This window comes from Dermacentor andersoni, chromosome 1 (assembly GCF_023375885.2).
Source record: "Dermacentor andersoni chromosome 1, qqDerAnde1_hic_scaffold, whole genome shotgun sequence".
Lineage (NCBI taxonomy): Eukaryota > Metazoa > Arthropoda > Arachnida > Ixodida > Ixodidae > Dermacentor > Dermacentor andersoni.
Genome location: NC_092814.1, coordinates 68,524,104 through 68,542,427, shown reverse-complemented (window position 1 = coordinate 68,542,427; position 18,324 = coordinate 68,524,104). Strand labels below are relative to the sequence as shown.

At 44.7% G+C, this 18,324-nt stretch overlaps 1 protein-coding gene across 5 annotated transcripts in view; it reads left to right on the top strand.

The window, feature by feature from the left end:
- Nucleotides 1-18,324, top strand: part of kat80 (katanin p80) — a 222,001-nt gene that overhangs the window by 155,406 nt on the left and 48,271 nt on the right. For all 5 annotated transcript variants that reach the window (XM_050191552.3, XM_055061586.2, XM_055061584.2 and 2 more), the window contains 2 exons: nt 1,399-1,567; nt 8,282-8,464. In XM_050191552.3, coding sequence (XP_050047509.1) covers nt 1,399-1,567; nt 8,282-8,464 — 352 coding nt within the window. The remainder of the gene's footprint in view (nt 1-1,398; nt 1,568-8,281; nt 8,465-18,324) is intronic.

Genomic DNA, 18,324 nt, shown 5'->3' with positions numbered 1-18,324 from the left:
ACTATTTTCAATTTTGCCACCGACGACATGCCAAACACAGTTGTCCTTAGCAAGCTGCAGTGCTGCTCAGCCAGTTGACTCGTTGCGGCACCCCGCGGCGGCACCCCGCGGCGGCACCCCGCGGCGGCACCCCGCGGTGGCCGCAGTATATATGCTACATAGCAGACCGCAGCTACGTACAATTGCAGCGTTTGCTTAGTGCTCAACAGAGCTAGAGTGCGCACTCGTGCTCATATGCTCATATCTGGCTGTGCTATGTGATGTGGACTGGCTTTGTCCTGCACCAGCTTGACCGACAGATAGTAGCCACATCCAACCTGCACACTTTGAAGTGCTATCTATAGCTCATTAAAAAGCGAAATCTGCCAAGGCATCGAACCAGAAGGTGCCAGGAGTGAGTGCTTGCTGGCAAGTATGTGTGTAGTCTGACCTTAAGTTTTACGTGGTTTTAGGCTAGTTGAGTGTTCAAAACTATTCGAAATTAGCGAGACCCGATGGCTACGACACCGATAAGCAGGGCGGCCAAACTTTAATTCCTACCCAGGTGGCCACAACCGAGTGTGAGCAGGCAATAGTTGGCTTCTTCCAGAAGTATGTAATTCTTATTGAAATTTGAATGCAGATTATCACTTACTTCAGCCTGTTTATTAAACTGCGTCAATTAATATACACAGTAACAGTAGGAAGAAGCGCACTGATCCAGACGCCCTTCTTGATTGATGTCAGCTATTGGCCAATAGCAGTTGCGTATGGCAATCTGCTGTATTACGAAATATAGTGTCCAGAAAAGAGTGAGGAGTAGGCTTCTGGTGAAAAGAGAGCATTTGAGAGAAAGGGTGACTTTGCACTCTGCTTTCAGGATACGCGTGCCACATAAAACTGCAAAATTTGGCTGACATGTTCACAGCAGTGTATGCTATTTGCAGACTATTTTTTCACCAAGCCCAATGGGTAGCTCAGTGCCCCTTTAACAGTCTGACAAAACTATGGTCAACATAGTTTGTAAGTGCAGCTGCCTTAATCAAGCCATTCTTTCTTATGGTCGTGATGGATCAGTTGTAACAGATGCCTGTGGTAGTGTTCACACCTTATCTCTGTTGAACTGAGCAAGGAGTCAAGAAATACTATTGCCTGAGCAACAGAAATAAATATTTATATTATGCTGTGCCAGCAGCTTGATCTAATAGCAGTGGTAGGTGCTATAAAAGAGTTCTATGCAAACTGGTAGCTTTGCCACTTACCCTTGTTTGCAGAAGCAGCACTTTAAGCACAGGTTCTTTAAGCATTGTTTTTATATTTTTGGGACCAGCCCCATAATGTTCATATGATGAACTCGTGTTCAAATTTTCTGAGCCTTGGCTCTTGCTAACAAGGTGTGTTTTCTTCCATTTTTGGCAGCTACAGCTCTGTAGGAGTGGTGCCTACCAACATACCTGTGCCAGCAAGTGTTCTTCCCAGCAAAGTAACCAGTCGCGCCATGCCCACGGGTCCAATCTCTGCCATTGCAACCAGCTTAGGGAAGCCTATTGAGAAGGCCACTGCCATGGTGCGCACGTCATCGTCACAAGTAAGCTACTTATTACTAATACAAATACCGTTCGGCTTTATTTCATGCTGCTATGTTCTTAATTATGTTCTTACCTTGAGTAACTATGGTTAAACATCTCTTCTGTAACATGGTTGCTAAGATTTTTGAGCAATGGTTCAGCAACTTGACAAAGCAGTTATGAATAGTCTTGGAAACAAACTGTATAATGTGATATATAATTCAAAGTAAAAGCATTCAGTGAAAATTATTGAGAGACTTGCGAGTGTGCGCTCTTGATAGCACAAATTGTTTTATTAAGCATGCAACTCGAGGGACGTAAGGCATCAATTGTTACCACTCTGAGGCTACTATGCCTATAAACAGAAAAAAAAAAAGCTTAATGCAGTCGACTCTCGTTACAACGAACCCTGATAATCCAGCAAAAAATGTCCGTTTTATCTGAAGTCCATAATATCCGAAATGCCTCACTTCCAAAACTCTCATCGCGATGTCTAACAACATTATTGCAAAGAGTGAAGGACAAACGTCCAAAGTAAACAAAAACAAAAAAACAAAAAAGTTGCAGTTTCACCTGAAAGGCGAAGCATCGATTGCGATAGCAAATTAAGCAAGACAATGGTGGCAGCAGCGTTGAGCGAATTGACCTTCGGGCTGTCCCTCGCTTCAATGCGAAATAAATGTCGAAATCACAGCGCATGCAAAGCTACCGGCACTGGACGCACTTTGTCCACATCGCAGATAGCTTTGAAGATGCGGTCCACGCGGGCGCACACTTTGTTCACATAGCAGGTAACTTTCAGGATACGGCACTCGCGCGGGCGAGCACTTTGTCCACATTGCAGATTGCTTTCAAGAAATGATGGCCGCGCTGGAAGCAGCCGCCATCAGAGTAGAGTCCCCCCTCCCCCCCTCCCCGTGCCTCGCGCGTGATAGAAGACGGCACCTTTCCGCCCCGCCTTCCTCCCTTCCGCATGCAAAATTGAGCTGCGATCGTCGGCTGACCCTTGCAAGTCAGTTTTCAGCCCGTATGGACACGGCAATGGTACATCTTATGTGCCCTAGGTAAAAAAAAAAAAAAAAGAAAAGAAAAGAAAAAAAAGTCACTCTTTTCATTCACTGTAGCCGATAGTCAGTTGTAGCGGTCCATTAAAAGCGAACTTCGTTGCATAAATAAAATAGGGAGAACAAACTAAGGTTGAAATATTGTACGTTATATCCGAAAGTCAGTTGTACGTGGGTCCGTTGTAACAAGCGTAGACTGTACTGCCATCTGGAGCTGCAAAAGTAAGGTGTAGGCCAAAAATTACCCTTGCAAAATCACCATACATATTTTATTTGCCATCTAAACTGTGCCTGTGCCATGATGTCAGTGCAGGGTTGCAGTTTTCAGGAATGTTGGACAATGTTGGAAAGACCCGCCGTGGTTGCTTAGTGGCTTTGGCATTGTGCTGCTAAGCACAAGGTCATTAATAAAGGGAAAATGAGGCATCCACCAAAACCTAGCTAATTGCTACAAAGGAAACCCATACAGGTTCCTCGAAAGTAAAGCCTCACAGTTGAAGAAAAATTCCTCCTGGTCTGGGACTCTAACCCGGGACCTCAGCCTTTTCGGGGCAGCCGCTCTACCATCTAAGCTAATTGCTTTGTAGCAATTAGCTACATTTGGGCGGATGTCTCATTTTCCCTTTATTAATTACTTCTCTCCGCCTTGTGGGTTTCTGCACAACTATTACGTCAAGTATGAAGTTGCGGGATCAAATGCCGGCCACGGTGGCCGCATTTCGATGGGGGCGAAATGCAAAAAACACCCGTTTACTTAGATTAGGTGCACGTTAAAGAACCGCAAATGGTCAGAATTAATCCAGAGTCGCCCACTACAGCGTGCCTCATAGTTTTGGCATGTAAAACCCCATGATTTTACAAATTTAACAATGTTGGAAAGTTAAACGGAAGCTCCTGACAAATGCTGAAAGGTGTTTCAAATTGGCTACGTGACTAGCTCTTTCTGTCTCCTTCGAGCTCTCTTTTCCCTCTTTTCGTTTTCTCACTGTGAGCATTTTTCACTGCTTCCAAGCTTACTGATAAACGTTTGTGGTCTCATGCTCCCTCTTCATTGTCAAATACTGTCTGTTCTCTGGCATGCAGCAATGGCTCCTATGAGAGCGTAACAAGCTTTGCTCTTACTATATTTGTTATGTGTAGAGCACCATAGCCTAATATATTAAGTTACCATGTCGGAATATTTCTTTATACATGCATGACACCTGCATTTCTGGCGTTGACACATCAGCCAAAGCAACTTTTGCAGCTTCTTAAGGGAGGCACTTGCACAAATGTGAGCTTTGAACTGCACTATAAAATGTCTACCTGCAGTCAGCATTGCAGCTGAGTGAGAAAAAAAACCATAAAGGCCTTTTCTACCTTGACTGAAGAAAAAAACCTGCAGAAAAAATGGTTACAACATTCTTGTCGTTATTGTTGCACACCCATTTTCATAACTGAATTGATCAGCTGTCTTAAATTACCCTGTGCTTTATCCACTCTGAACTATGAAGACAGTCTTATGAAGATTTGGATATGACATAATAATTCTGCGGAAACTCGCAAGGTGGAGAGAAGCAATTAGCTACGTTTGGATGGACATCTCATTTCCCCTTATTAAGATTTGGATAAATAATGGAGCAGCTCAGAGTGGCTTGCTGATGAAATAGATGGATGAGTAAAGCCAGCACGGTAGCGCCACTTGTGTTATGCATTGGGTATTATAATCAAGTGTTGTACATGGGAAATGGCAAGACCTCGCTTTCCATGCGTATTGAAATCTTGCTTGAATGAAAATGTTCTACAGTTTTTAAAGCGAACCTTTCTTTGCCTCTTCCCCTGGCTGTGGCGTTCATCTTCGTTTCATCACCAGATATATTTGCGGATATATATTTAAATAGACAACTTTGGCTGCTGGGTACATGTCCAAACAGCTTGCTGCTGGATACCGTCTGGCCTAGTAGAAACTTGGGTCACTGGGTATGATGGCATGTAGTATGTGCCCAGGGGAATACCCATTCTTGTCCAATCCCCCAAAATGGATGTACTAGTGTGACCCAAGGGCTATGAAGCCATAAATGTATTTATTAGGAGTGGGTGAATATTCAAACTTTTGAATATGATTTGAATATTACATACAAACTAGTATTCATATTCGTATTCGAGAATGAACTATTCAGTATTTTTGATTATTAGGAAGTAACCAAATATTTTGCATATAGTCTGGTTACTGTTCACTGTCTGCTAAACAAAGTATCGTAACTTATCAGAAGTAAAGCAATAACAAAAGTTTTTGAAGCAATGCAGAAACAAATTGGGTGATGCAAGCTTTTATTTTCAGTTTCATGACACAAGCCTACATGACAACCAGTGCTTTTTGTGTGTAGTCGGTGATTTAGTGTTTTTGGCAGTCTCGTCATGTAGCAGTTATATCAGTTTTATCTTCAACAATCAATCCTTGGCTCATCAACAACCAATCCTTGGCTACCCCCAGTGATGGTTTTCTTGCAATGGGCCCTAATACATGTGTCTACAATGCAGAAGTCTTTCAGCAGTTCTTTATTTCTTTTCTTTTTTATCTTTTCTCTTCTTTTTGCATGACTTCTGATCTTTTTTCGGCGACCATTTATCTAGCATTTCTGGAAAGCTACAGCAGCCATTCATTCTTGGCTAGCTTGCTTGCAACCAGGCTCTAAAGATGTCGAGAGGCTATTCATGCAGTTCCTTTAGAGGGATACAGAATAAAAATCGAAGAATATAGAGAAAGCCCCACAATTGCATTCCTAAGACACGATTGCTATAGTATATAGTCATTATTCGGGGTACTTTTGAGCGGATGGCTTTATTTTTTATTCTCTATGAGCGGCCACCGCGTCACTCGCAAAGCGCTCCCGACAACAAGCCGGCAGATCTGACGTCACACCTACCCTCAGCAGCCGCGGAGCGAGCTGGCCGACTGCGCAATTTTGTTTTCCTCGCGCTGTGCAGTGCAAAATGCAAAGTTCTAGTGAGAGCGATAGCATGAGCGCAACTTATGACTCCTACTTGGATGAGCGGCCTACTGAACGACCACGAACGATAAAGGCGTATGCCTACGATCCGTCCGCGTCGTCAAGCGAAATTGACGACGACCCGCCGCAGCAGTCCCCCTCCGCGGTGCCGAGAGAGTCTGGACCAGCAAAGTGGTGTTTACACTGTGCATTTCATGTACAAGCGTTCGCCTCGAGAGATCAGGGGCGGCATCATAGGTGGAAACCAGATATAAACGCGGTTCCTGCGGCTCGGATCGCAAGCTCGCACCTGTCACGACTGAGTTAGCATAACAGTCGGCTGCCGACTCTCGCGCGGCAGGTGCTTGATGCGCGCAAGTAGCTGTTTTGAGAATAGATGCGATGAAGCAACGGGTGAGGATTGAAGCCAGGCATGTGCAGTGACTGAAATGCGCCTCTGTAACCAGGGAGCGTCTTGTTATTCACGGAGTGTACATGCGCAGCGGTTTCAGCGTCCCGTTGTTTGATCGCAGCCGAGCACTTCTTCCCTTGGTGCACACGAGATGGCGCCACCAGTCTCATGTCGGCGAATTTTTTTTTGTCAGCCGTCTCTTCAGACGATGCGGATTTCGATTCATTCTGGCAGAATTGGCCAAACATCTGGCTCAGAACGTCATACAAACGACAAATTACGGTCAAACGGCACCTGTGCGCAAAACTACAGCGTGAACAAGTACGCGAGAAAAAGACTACCGCTGCCTGCCATTTTCACATGCGCACAGCAGACCCTCGGCATTTCGCGGCGTTGACACGGCTGCTCCACACATCAAACCACAAATCCACAAGATGAAAGATGAAGTTTTCGAACAGCTCACACAAGGAAGCGGTACGAATAGGACGGTCGAACAAAGAAAGCGCGTTGCTGCAAATGTCAACTCGCCCCTTCGCGCGCTCAGTGTGGATGATCGCTCGCAATGGGCCTCGAGGTGGGTAAGCGTGACGTGATATCCGGTTTTGCCAGGGCTTTCGGAGGAGGCCAGTAGGTGCTGTGATTTGAGAAATATTCACTAAAATAATTACTTTTCGCTCACTTCTCCTCAGAAAGAGTGTTGTTTTGGTCGCTCTCGGTGCGACAGCTATCAGTGGAAACAGAAATTTCGGCGACAAATTTTTTATTCACTAACCCTTTAATGACAATTTGTGATTTTGTGTTTAAAACTAATCCTTATTTTCTTTGATAGCTGTCTTTGATAAGCGTGGTTCCTAATTATACCGAAATAAATATTACTGCCATAAATGTGTGAACATTGTTTAACTGCGCGAACAAACGAACCACAAAGACAGCGAGGGACAAGGACTGGCGCAGATCCTCGGTGCGCCAGTCCTTGTCCCTCGCTGTCTTTGTGGTTCGTTTGTTCGCGCAGTTAAACAATGTTCGCTAATATCTACCAACTCGCCCAACAACAAGTTCTTCTAAACCATAAATGTGTGCATTGACATTTGGCTATTTGATATACGATTTGTAACTTACTACTATTCGTATTCGATTCGTATTTGAAAAAGTTGATATTCGCCCACTTCTAGTATTTAGATATGTATTGTATTTCTCTGTGCATACACCTCTCATCAACATTCTTTTCTCAACAATCATCATACATCGCCTTCATCCTTGTGACACAGACAGCTAGTAGGTGACAAGGCTGTTCTCATGTCATCCACTACTGCTGCTAACTTGCTATGCAACTTTGCACCATTTAGATTCAAACATTACATTTGAGCTGCATATTTTTGATATATAGGCATAAATTTAAGACTGAGGAACAACTAGACTATTCAAGGCTCTGAGCAATGGTCACCTTATTGCGGCCCTCAGTGTGCTGTAACAGACCTGCTTTTGAGAGCATCCATATGATGATCCTCATCATATAATAATGTATGCTTGTTTTCATTACTATTCTCATATTTATGGAAGTAATGCAATTTGCAGTGCTGCTGAAGGTATGAGGCATACACGGCAACGTCCTTGCACAGTCGAATATAGGTTCTGGCCATTACTGTTTGATTACTGGCAGTATGAGAGTTTTGTTTTTGCTTGGTACATGATACATTACATCAATACACGACTCGTTTGAACTGTTTGTGCATGCATATCGTACACCGCGAATTCACTAGCTACGGAGCAAATGATAGTGTGGATGAACACATCTTGAGGGGCATTCAGCCTTCCTATTGGCCATGGAGTCCTGTAGCTTCCACAGTGCTGCAGACGACTTTCGAGAAGGGATGTAGTTAAACCTCTCTGGTGTCAGTCACCATTGTTTTCCATTATTACAACTGTATTCAAAAGGTTGCATCAGAAAAACAAACCAAGAGAATGAATATCACTCTGGCACTGGTGCCAGGTGGTACTACAGTGTCTCCTCAGGTCCATTTGTGCCAGGATGTTTGTGTACATGCCACCTAGGTGCTCTTTTCCATGTAGATGACCTTTATTTAATGGCAATGCTAGCAAAGTTTTTTTCTAGCAGTGCTTTATTACCTGGATGACTGCTGATTATCTTTGATGTCATTTTCATCTACACAGGCACTTAATGCTACACTCAACTCTTACATTGTTCAATAGAGGATGGGTGTTGCAGTGTTGCTCTGATTTGCCACTTGATGCTTACAAAGGTTTCATGAAGTTTGTGGGCTCTTGCAGGTAGTGGAAAGCAGCTCAACGGTTTCAATAGTGCGCCCTGTCATGAGTGTGCTGCCTGACAGCAAAGAAGCCCTGGCACCACCACAAAAAGCCGTTGTTCACCCTGAACAGAAGCAGTCAGTGGACTATGTGCCTTCACAGAGGGACACTCCAGCAGGCCTGGATCTTGATGAGTTTCTTCCGGTGAGCAATTGCTAGCCCAAGCAAAATGAAAAGTATTGATTGCTCTTCTTCTAGACTCTATTACACATCCCTTGGGTACTGCTCAGCCATGTGTATGTATGCCTGAGCTGTTGTTGGGGCAGAATGCAATGAACAAATGTACTGACAAACAGCAGATGGCAAGTGCTTTTATAGATTGTTTCAATCAATGAGAAAACATGGTGTAGAAGTATTGGCATGCCACTAATTGCATGCAAAGTGACTTGCTCTATAAATGATGCATTGGGACCAAAAATATTCTGTTGCTCTTTAAGTGTATGATAAGTACTGTACAAAATTGTGTATATTATAAATTCAAATATAATTTGAAGGGCAATATTGCTGTGTGGAAAGGGGGAAAATTTGTCCACCTAAATATGACAGAGAAACCTTTGTCTAAAACAAAAAGGTATTTAGCATGGAATTGGGTACGCCAAAATCAAGTAAAACAAAATGAACTTCATACCTACTGTACTTACTCACGTACCGTATTTACACGATTGTAAGTCGACCCCTTTTTTTAAATTTGAAAGTCTGAAGTTGGGGGGTCGACTTACAATCGAAACCGAAACATGGCCCCGCCAAAAAAAGCGATACCAACGGGAGCTACAACGTAGTTACAATTTCATGTTTGCTCTATGGCCCTACCCGTATCTTTTCGCTATCCCGCGTGTTTGTTCGCTTTTCGGAAGGGTTTTTCAACATTTTTGAGAATCTTACAGTGCATGCAACACTCATGGGGGGGTGTCGATAGTTGATGGAAGCGCCGCTGTTCCCATTTGCGGCGGCACCCTCAGAACGGCGGCGCTTGCGGGGAGTATCGATAGTTCATGGAAGAGCAGACACCGCTCGCGGGTTTCTCTTTCTCTATTTAAAGCACGACCGGGTTTATTACTAGTCGGTCGTGGTTAAAAGGCATTGGTATTGGTTTGACGCGTTCCACTTGACTGCCGGCTACGTGCTACTTTTATGCTTCCCCAGTCGTCATGAGTGCTCCAGGCCCATTAATCGTTCGGCACTCGTTCACAGCAGCGTTCAAGAGGGCTGCCATCCTTTACGCCGAAGAAACAAATCACTGCGCAGCGGGCCGCAATTTCGATGTTTCTAAACGGGTGGTGCGAGAGTGGCGACTGCAGCGAAGCGAAATGTGTGACAGCAAGTGAGAAATTTCCCACGTGCCGAAGTCTGGACGCTTTCCGGAGCTGTAGGCTAAGCTTGCGGCGTACGTCGCTGAAATGCGTGATCGGTCCCTGCCAGTGAAGTGCGACGTGGTCATGAAACAAGCCCGTACCTTCGCCTTAATTTTAAGGTTCTGCTCCGCCGTGAGTACGAGTGGCTGGCGGCAGAAGACTGCGAAATTACACTAACCGGGCCTGTCAAAAGAGCCTCCCTGACGGCTGCGTGTGGCTGTGTGCATTTGGCGTGGGCTGCCGTTCTGCAAGATGTCCTGGTGCGGTCGTTTGCCAAATTTGAAATTTCGCTGGACCACGACGCGCTGTGGGACCGCAGCAACGATGACGATGGCAGCACTAGTGAAGACGTGTAGTCCAGTGACCATGTCAGCTACTAATAAATTTTAGTTATCGAATGCGCCCTCGGGTATGCTCCCCGATTTTTTTTTTTTTTTTTTCGGTCAAGCGATATGGGGGGGTCGACTTACATTCGAGTCGACTTACAATCGTGTAAATACGGTAAGACCCAGACTTTTTCCCTGAAAATTTTAGTTAGTGCGGGCCTTAAACGAGGCAGAGTTACAGCTACTCACTGAATCTTCGAACAGCGCTTAGACTACTACCTAAAATAACGTAACCACTGGCTGCCGACTATGAAAACATTTACAGTCGCTGACCGACTTTTGGACACTAAGAACGCTGTGAAAATGTCCAAATTATTGGGCAGTTTAAAAAAGAAAATTTCATCAGTATAATTGACCTTTTTTCTTTTTTAGAGAGCCAGCACAGCACAAAATTATTTTACAATCTTTTGCTCAGTGATGTCCTTCATTGAAATAATGTTTACTTGAAATTTTTTTGATTGCCAAGGTTACAGGTGTGTTTCATGTGTACCCATCGTGTGCTGATTGTGTGTTGTGGGTCCTCGCAAAGTGCAGATACCTACGCATGTCCTTGATTCTCACCACTGTTAGTTTGGGCTGTGCTATGCAAGACCAATTTGGAGCTTTATTGACTTGATGCCCACACACAAGCTTTCGCTGTTTTGTCCAGTAAGCCTACAGATGAACTTGGTAGTGTAAGATTTGTCGGACGATCCCACTGCCTCCGCTGGCGTACAGTTGTAGGAGTTGTCGGACGATCTCGCCGCTGCCACCATTTGTAAGGGTTGAAGGTCATAGAGAGGAACTTGGGAGGAACTAGGCGTACAGGGTTTACTTACAGTATTTACAGTTTATACAAGAGATACATCGACAGTCTAGCATGGCTCCCAAATGGAGCATGCAAGACGAGCATACAGCACACAGCTTACGAGTACGAACACGAGCACAGAGCACGACGATGAGCACACTGACGAGCACGCAGCTCACGAGTGCAGAGCACGACGACGAACACACTGTAGCAGCGACAAACAGCTGCTTATAAACACTCCATTCAACGTCATCGTTCGACGTCATCGTCGGCTTTTTTGGATGGGTAAGATTTGGATAAGGTGGCGCCACTGTGCATGAGTTATATAGGTGTACAGTAGAACCCCGCTGTTGCGTTCCTCACTGCTGCGTTTTCCCGGCTGCTACGTCGCTTTCATCCGGTCCCGGCATAGCTTCCATAGGATCCAATGTATAAGGAACCCCGCTGTTACGTAGTAGCTGTGAAAACGTTTCCACATGATGCGTCGCAACCCGAACCCGCCTGGGCTAAAGTAGGCAACGCGCTCCAACCGCCATTTTGGCTTTTGACGAGTTTTGACCGGGCTTGGCCGGGCTTGGCTATGGAACTGGCTGCAAAAAGCCGGACGCCAGTTCGAGAGGCCGCCACTAGGTGGCCATTCGTGAAAAATGCTTTCACTATCATCACTGTGATTATGGTCACCGCAGGGTTTGTTGGACGGCTCGACTCACGGAGGAAGGAAACTCGGGAGAGGCCCTGACGTCACTCTTTGCGAAGCTGTAGCTAAAGGGAAGCCGGAAGTTGGCGTTGCTCATGGCGTTGCTCCGCCTATCGGGCCAGCTCTCCTCTCTTGTTTACATTTCTCGCGAAACCACGCCGCGCTGCGCGCAACCGGGCTGCACGGACGCGCGCGCTCCGCAGCGATACTAAACAATCGTTAGCACGTTAGCATGATTACGCCAAAGAGGGCAACATTTCCCGCGGATATTCCTTCGTCCGTTGCCATTGCCGTGGCGTGGTGACGACGAGGAGCACGAGCCGCATGATGCCGGGGAGTTGCCAAATCCTAGCTTTGGAGAAGCCGTCGCGGCTCTGGACCTCCTCCGCAGGTACGTCGCACCTCACAGCGACGCTGACGGCAATGCGGCCTTCCAGGCTGTTGAGAAACGTGTGGTGATTTCTAGCGAGCGAAAGAAACGGCAAGCCACCATTCTAGATTTCTTTTTAAGTTCTAAGCGCACTCTGTGGAAATAAATTGTCTATAGTTGAAGCTGCACTTTTTTCATTCATTTTCGGAGCTTTCCTCACTGTTGCGTTTTCCCGGCTGTTACGTTTTTTTTCCTCGGTCCGGTGAAAAACGTATGAACAGGGTTCCACTGTATTTCCTGAAAATCAAGTTAGCGCATTGTGGTGTCGTCTCCCTTCCGTCCTTGTTTGCTGGCGCTAAATATGCTTTCAGTTTACCAACACGCGCAACAAATGGCAATGCTGTAACTTCATGCTTGGCTGTGTTAATGGCATACGTGATGAATGATAATATGACATCCCATTTCTTATGATCCGCTGAAACATACCTTGAAAATATGTTGACGAGGGCACGATTGGTGCGCTCGGTTAGACCGTTGGTTTGCGGATGGTAAGGCGTGGAAGGACGATATTGAGTTCCACAAAGGTGTGGCAACTCTTCCACGACGTCAGCGGTGAACTGCCGGCCGCGATTACTTATCGCCACATGAGGAGCTCCATCATGAAGTTCACAAGGGTTGCAATGTGGGCTTGTTGGTAATGCATCTTCACTGTGTGTGTCCCTATGTGTCTTCTTTTGTCCCATCTTTTAATCGCGCTACCGTACTCCCCTCCGTCATGAAGGATTGCGTAGCCCATTCATCGCATAGCCCGTTTTAATCTGTGGATCGCATCAATAATCGGCTTTAGTGAAGGGTCGCGCTATTGTTCGTTCTTGAAGACGGCAAAGTCAGGAAAGTCCAATGAGATTGTAGTTAAGTAGTCATCGAAATAGTCATCATCAGTACCTTCGCTCTGAGAGGGAAGACGAGATGAGCAGTTGGCATCTGTGTGGCACCAACCGCTCTTATAAGCAACAGGAAAGTCGTATTCTTGAAGACTCAAGGCCCACCAAGCCAACCGTCCAGCTGGGTCACATAGTCCAACGAGCCAGCAGAGCGAATGATGGTTGGTGACAATCTTGAAATGGCTGCCATACAAATAAGATCTGAACTTGTGGATGGCGAAAACAACAGCAAGACATTCCAGTTCTGTGACTGTATGATTGCTCTCTGCTTTCATCAAAGTACGACTTGCATACGCAGCAACATGTTGGCGTCCGTCATGAAACTAGACGAGCATGGCACCAATGCCCACACCACTTGCATCAATATGCAGTTCGGTGAACGCCTCTGGATCGAAATGGCAAAGAAGTGGCCCAGAGGTGAGCAAGAACTTCAGCTGCTGGAAAACAGTCTCACACTGAGCCGACAATGTATGTAGGGAGTGTCCTTGTGGAGCAGGTCAGTCAGTGGACAAGCAAGCTGGGCGAAGTCTTTAATAAACCTGCGAAAGTAAAAACAAAGGCCCAGGAAACTTCGGACGTCTTCCACTGTCTTCGGCTGCTTAAAGTTGCAAACAGCAGAAATATTTTGGGGATCTAGCCATATGCCACCCTTGTCGACGAGATATCCTAGCGCAAGGGCTTGACACTCACCGAAACGACACTTCTTAGAGTTTAAAATGAGGCCAGCCTGTTGGATGCCATCCAAAACAACGCCGAGCCGCTGGTTGTGCTAATGGAAAGTATGGCTGAAAATAATCATGTCATCTAAATAAGACACAAATCTCCCATTTGAGACCACGGAGGATGGAGTCCATACATCGCTCAGAGGTTGTTAGGGCATTACATAACCCAAACGGCATGACATTAAACTCATAGAGTCCGTCAGGCGTTACGAAAGCGATCTTGTCTATGTCAGACGGGTGCATCGGTATCTGCCAGTACCCGGACCAGAGGTCAACCGACGAAAAGTATGATGCATAGTGAAGGCAGTCAACAGCATCATCAATGCATGGTAAAAAATACACATCTTTCTTTGGGACAGAATTCAGGCAACAGTAGTCAACACAAAATCTCCACGAGTTGTCTTTCTTTTTCACTAGTATAACAGGAGCTGCCCAAGGTCTGCAAGGCTCCTGAATAACTCCTTTCTGCAGCATGTCATCGACCTGTTCAGCAATCACTTTTCTTTCCATGGGAGCTACGCGATAGGGTTTCTGATCTATCGGAGTCACTTGCCCTGTGTTGATACGGTGGTGCATGCAGGATTCCGGCAACATCTGAGAACGCTCGCATTGAGTAAAATCAAATACTGATGTGTAGCAGGCAAGCACTTGTTGCTTGGAAGACGACAACTTGTTTATCATACAGCTTGTTTATATCAAGTAATCCGAATAGTTGGGCAATGGTCGACTGATGTCTGAAGATGCTGGAACTGTTCGTACATCAGTTGTGGCTTGCTCCTCAAATGTTGCCAATTTAAGTCCGACTGGCAGGGTAACAGACTTTGTAGAAGCGTGCATTGTCCACCAGAAGGCGCGCCCGTTGATGGCTTGAACGATAGATTGAGAGACCAACACATTCTTCTTAATCGCGTTATAATCTGGCTCGACAAGAGCGCTGCATGATCCCATCCAGACACATGAACTCACGGGAACAAACGTGGCTGTCCGACCAGGCAGTAACACATCTTCAGACAGCGAAAACATGTCGGCTTGATCGGTCTGCAAATCATGAAGTATGGCGATTGGCAACATTCTCCTTAGTAAAATCTCTCCAGTCCCACAGTCAAGTGTAGCACTGTATTCACGTAGGAAATCTATGCCTAAAATAGCATCATGAGTTGCATTGACCAATACAGTGAACTCTGCTCTAACGCCTATGTCCTCCGATCGCAACCAAAACTGAACAGACACCAACAGGGTGCAACATTTCACCTCCAACTCCACGCAAAGTTTCTTTGCGATCCCACACGAACATAACTTTATGTTCTGAGCAATCTTTGAAGCGAAGGCTCATAACAGAAATAGTGGCACCTGTATCGACAAGAGCAGTAGTATTTACACTGTCGATACAAACACACACCTTGTTCTTCAGCGTAACAACAGACAGTGGAATTCGCGAGTCTGACATTCCCGAGACCACACCTCCATCAGTAGCACCAGCTAGTTTCCCAGCTGCAGCGGGGAAGGCGACCAACGACGGCGCGGGGATAATGAACGGCGCAGTTGGGTTGGCGGTGGTGTAAGGTTGCGCTCAGAGACAGGGGACTCATTGCATGATTGGTACGACCACTGCTGCCGCAGAGGATGGACTCCAAATGGTGCGGGTGCGTCCTCGTGCACACGAGTCTACTCACACGCACACGAGTCTACTCCCTGAAGTCGTGCTAGCTCTTCTTGAACCACTTGACGCACGATCAAGGTGATGTCATCACAGGCAGCGACCTCCATACTTGCAACTGTAGGGATGTTGTCCAAGCACCCGAACTTCGGTAAGATCCTTTGGGTCTTCAGAGCTTCATATGCGCGACATTGCTGCCTGAATTCGGAAGGAGTGTTCAGGTTTTCTTTCGTTATTAAAAAAATTGTAGATGTCTTCATCCGATATTCACGTTTACCATTCTGCATAGCTTCAATATTTCTTCAATATACGTTGTATACATTTCACCAGGCAATTTGGCTCTGCGCGAAAGCATGTGTTCTGCTTCTTTTTGGAATTGGAGTCGCCAAAGCAAGCTTTCAATTCCTGGACAAAATTTTCTCAAGGGGTCAGCACGCATTCATAATTCTCAAACCAAAGTAAAGCGATACCGGCGAGAAAAAACTCAACATTCACAAGCTGCACTGGCTTTGCTCCACTCGCTATGCCGGCTTACTCTTTCGTAGTGTCTCAGCCAGTCATCCAAGTCTTCATCTGTTTTACCTGAGAATATGCGTGGTAGCTAGGTTACCTTGGTCTCTCGCTGGCTTGAACAATGCCTTCTTCGATGGTTGTCGTTGACGGGCCTGCTTGAGCATCGGCCATGCTTGTTGGCTCTGGTGGTAATGCAGCCAGGCGTCTGCTTCTTCGAAGATCTTGTGAGACTGGGTTGTCCAGGGCGTCCGGTACCCAGCACTTCCACCACTTGTTACGGATGTAGAATGGATTTATTTACAGTGAAAAGGATAGAGAAGACATGGGACAGTCCAAAATAGCCGATCACCCAAAAACCTCGTGCCGCCTCTTCTTTCTCTTCCACGCTCCTCCGGTGTGGCATTATAGTATGATTTATTCGAACCTTCCATAATTCCGTTATCAAAATCACGTAGGTGATTTAGCAGTGTAGGTGCCTGGTAACTGACTAGTTGTTTTCCTTAAATGGTTCTTATTTTAGGTGTTCTCATATTATGTTGCCGTAAGCTGTAATGCAGATTGGTGGGTACATTCAGGATATACTGTAATTTATTTTGTTTAATGTATTGCATCAACTTGTAGTAATAGACCTGGTTTGCCTTTAACATAGAATGTTTTATAAAAGATGGCTTGGTTCTGAAGTTTTGTACAAAGCCACGATATCCCTCGAATGCTTGTAAGACTTTTGCAGTACTATCAATCTGTTATAATTTTTTTTGCGAAGTAGTGCCCCAAATTATTATGCTATAGGTTAATCAAGAATAAAAATGTGGGTAGTACAAGGAATGTTGCAATCACGGAGGAACCAGGGTGCTCAGTCTATATAAGCAACCGCCAGTTCTACTTAGTTCCATAGCAATTTGGTCGATGTGCATGTTCCAGGCTGAATCTTCCTGGAACCACACTCCAAGAAATTTCTGACATTTTACCTGTTCTATCGTCCTATCTTCAAAAAGAATAGCTATATTGCAGTTATGTGGTTTATTAGTAGGAGCAAGGATCATATATTTTGTTTTAGAAGAATTAATTTGTAACTCATACTGGTATAACCAGCAAGAGAGTTGAATCAGGTAATCTTTAACTTTCAGTTCGAGCTCTGTTATAGTAGCAGCTTTAAAAAATATGTTAGTATCGTCTGCATACATAACTGATTGAGGAGAGTCGCGGATGTCACACAGGTCATAAATATAAATTGTAAATGAAAATAAATTGCCAATTTGGACCAAATTTATTTGCGAAATGAGCTGTAAATGCAATAATTTTGCATCAGTTTCTTTAATTCTAGTTTGTTGCACATATCTCTATGTGAGGAATGAGTGGGCAAAATTTTATATCAAGATATTCATTTTAAAAAACATACCAAGGTTTGCATAACATGAGGTGTAAGATCTCGTTTTGAGAAAAACATAAACAAATCTTCAAACCATGTGATAGGTGTCAAAGCAACATAGAGGCCTAAAATGCACCCGCTTCATAGCTGGAGACCTCATGAGATGCACTGGAGTCTCCTTTTGTTCGTGTGGCTGCTAGACAACAACATAAAATGAAAAAAGTATTTTGAATAATATTTCCAAACTTCCAAACCAATGGTGATAGGAAGATCATTTGTTTTACAATATGTTGCTGAATGTTGGGACATACATAAAATGTAAAAAACAAGAAAATAAAAAGAAATTGACCTTTGAAGGTGGCCTATACAGAGATAAGATTTTGCATAGAAAGAGATACAGAACAATAGACTGTGTTTGCAAGATCACAAGGTCTTGAAAAATTAGCATAGTATTTACAAGTATAGAATTGTAGTGTAATGCTTCAAGTGCACACTTTAAATTGTTCTTATAGCCCAAGCTAAAGCAGATATGGAGATAAGATTTCGCGCATCTATAGCCAATGAGAAGACACTGAATTACACACTTTTGGCCATTTGAAGTTTTGTCATTCACAGTGCAACAGTCATTTTGAAAGTATCTCTAGAAGATAGCTCTTCACTGTGTTGGATGTTAGTCACTGAAGATTGATAATGGCATTGACTTCAATTATGAAGTCAACATTATTATGCCATCATTATTGTTATGCCATTGTTGTGTTTTCATCATCCTCATGGTTGTCTTCATAATGCCTTTATCATTGTTGTTGCACCATGATCATCGTGCCGCTGCTGCTAGTCACAGTGTCATTGTGGTTAGCATGCCATCATCTGCACCAACCATCTTCGTTGTGCTGTTGTTGGTGCTATTGTCATATTCCACTTGTCAGTGTAATTCTATTGTTGTTGTCACATTGCCATCATTACTGCTGTGCCATTGCCATTACCATACAGCAGTTGACACTGCTTCTGCAATGTACTGCTATCGTTGTGTTGTCATTGCCATGTTGTTATCTGCTTTGTGCTGTAAATGACTTAAAGATTACAAAGGTGTCTATGTCTCTTTCTTTGTACAATTGTTATAATCTGGCAGGAATGCAGTTAGAATGTTCAATTAGGCATAGTGAGTGTATCTTTAGTTCTGATGACATTCACATTCAGGTGCAGCATT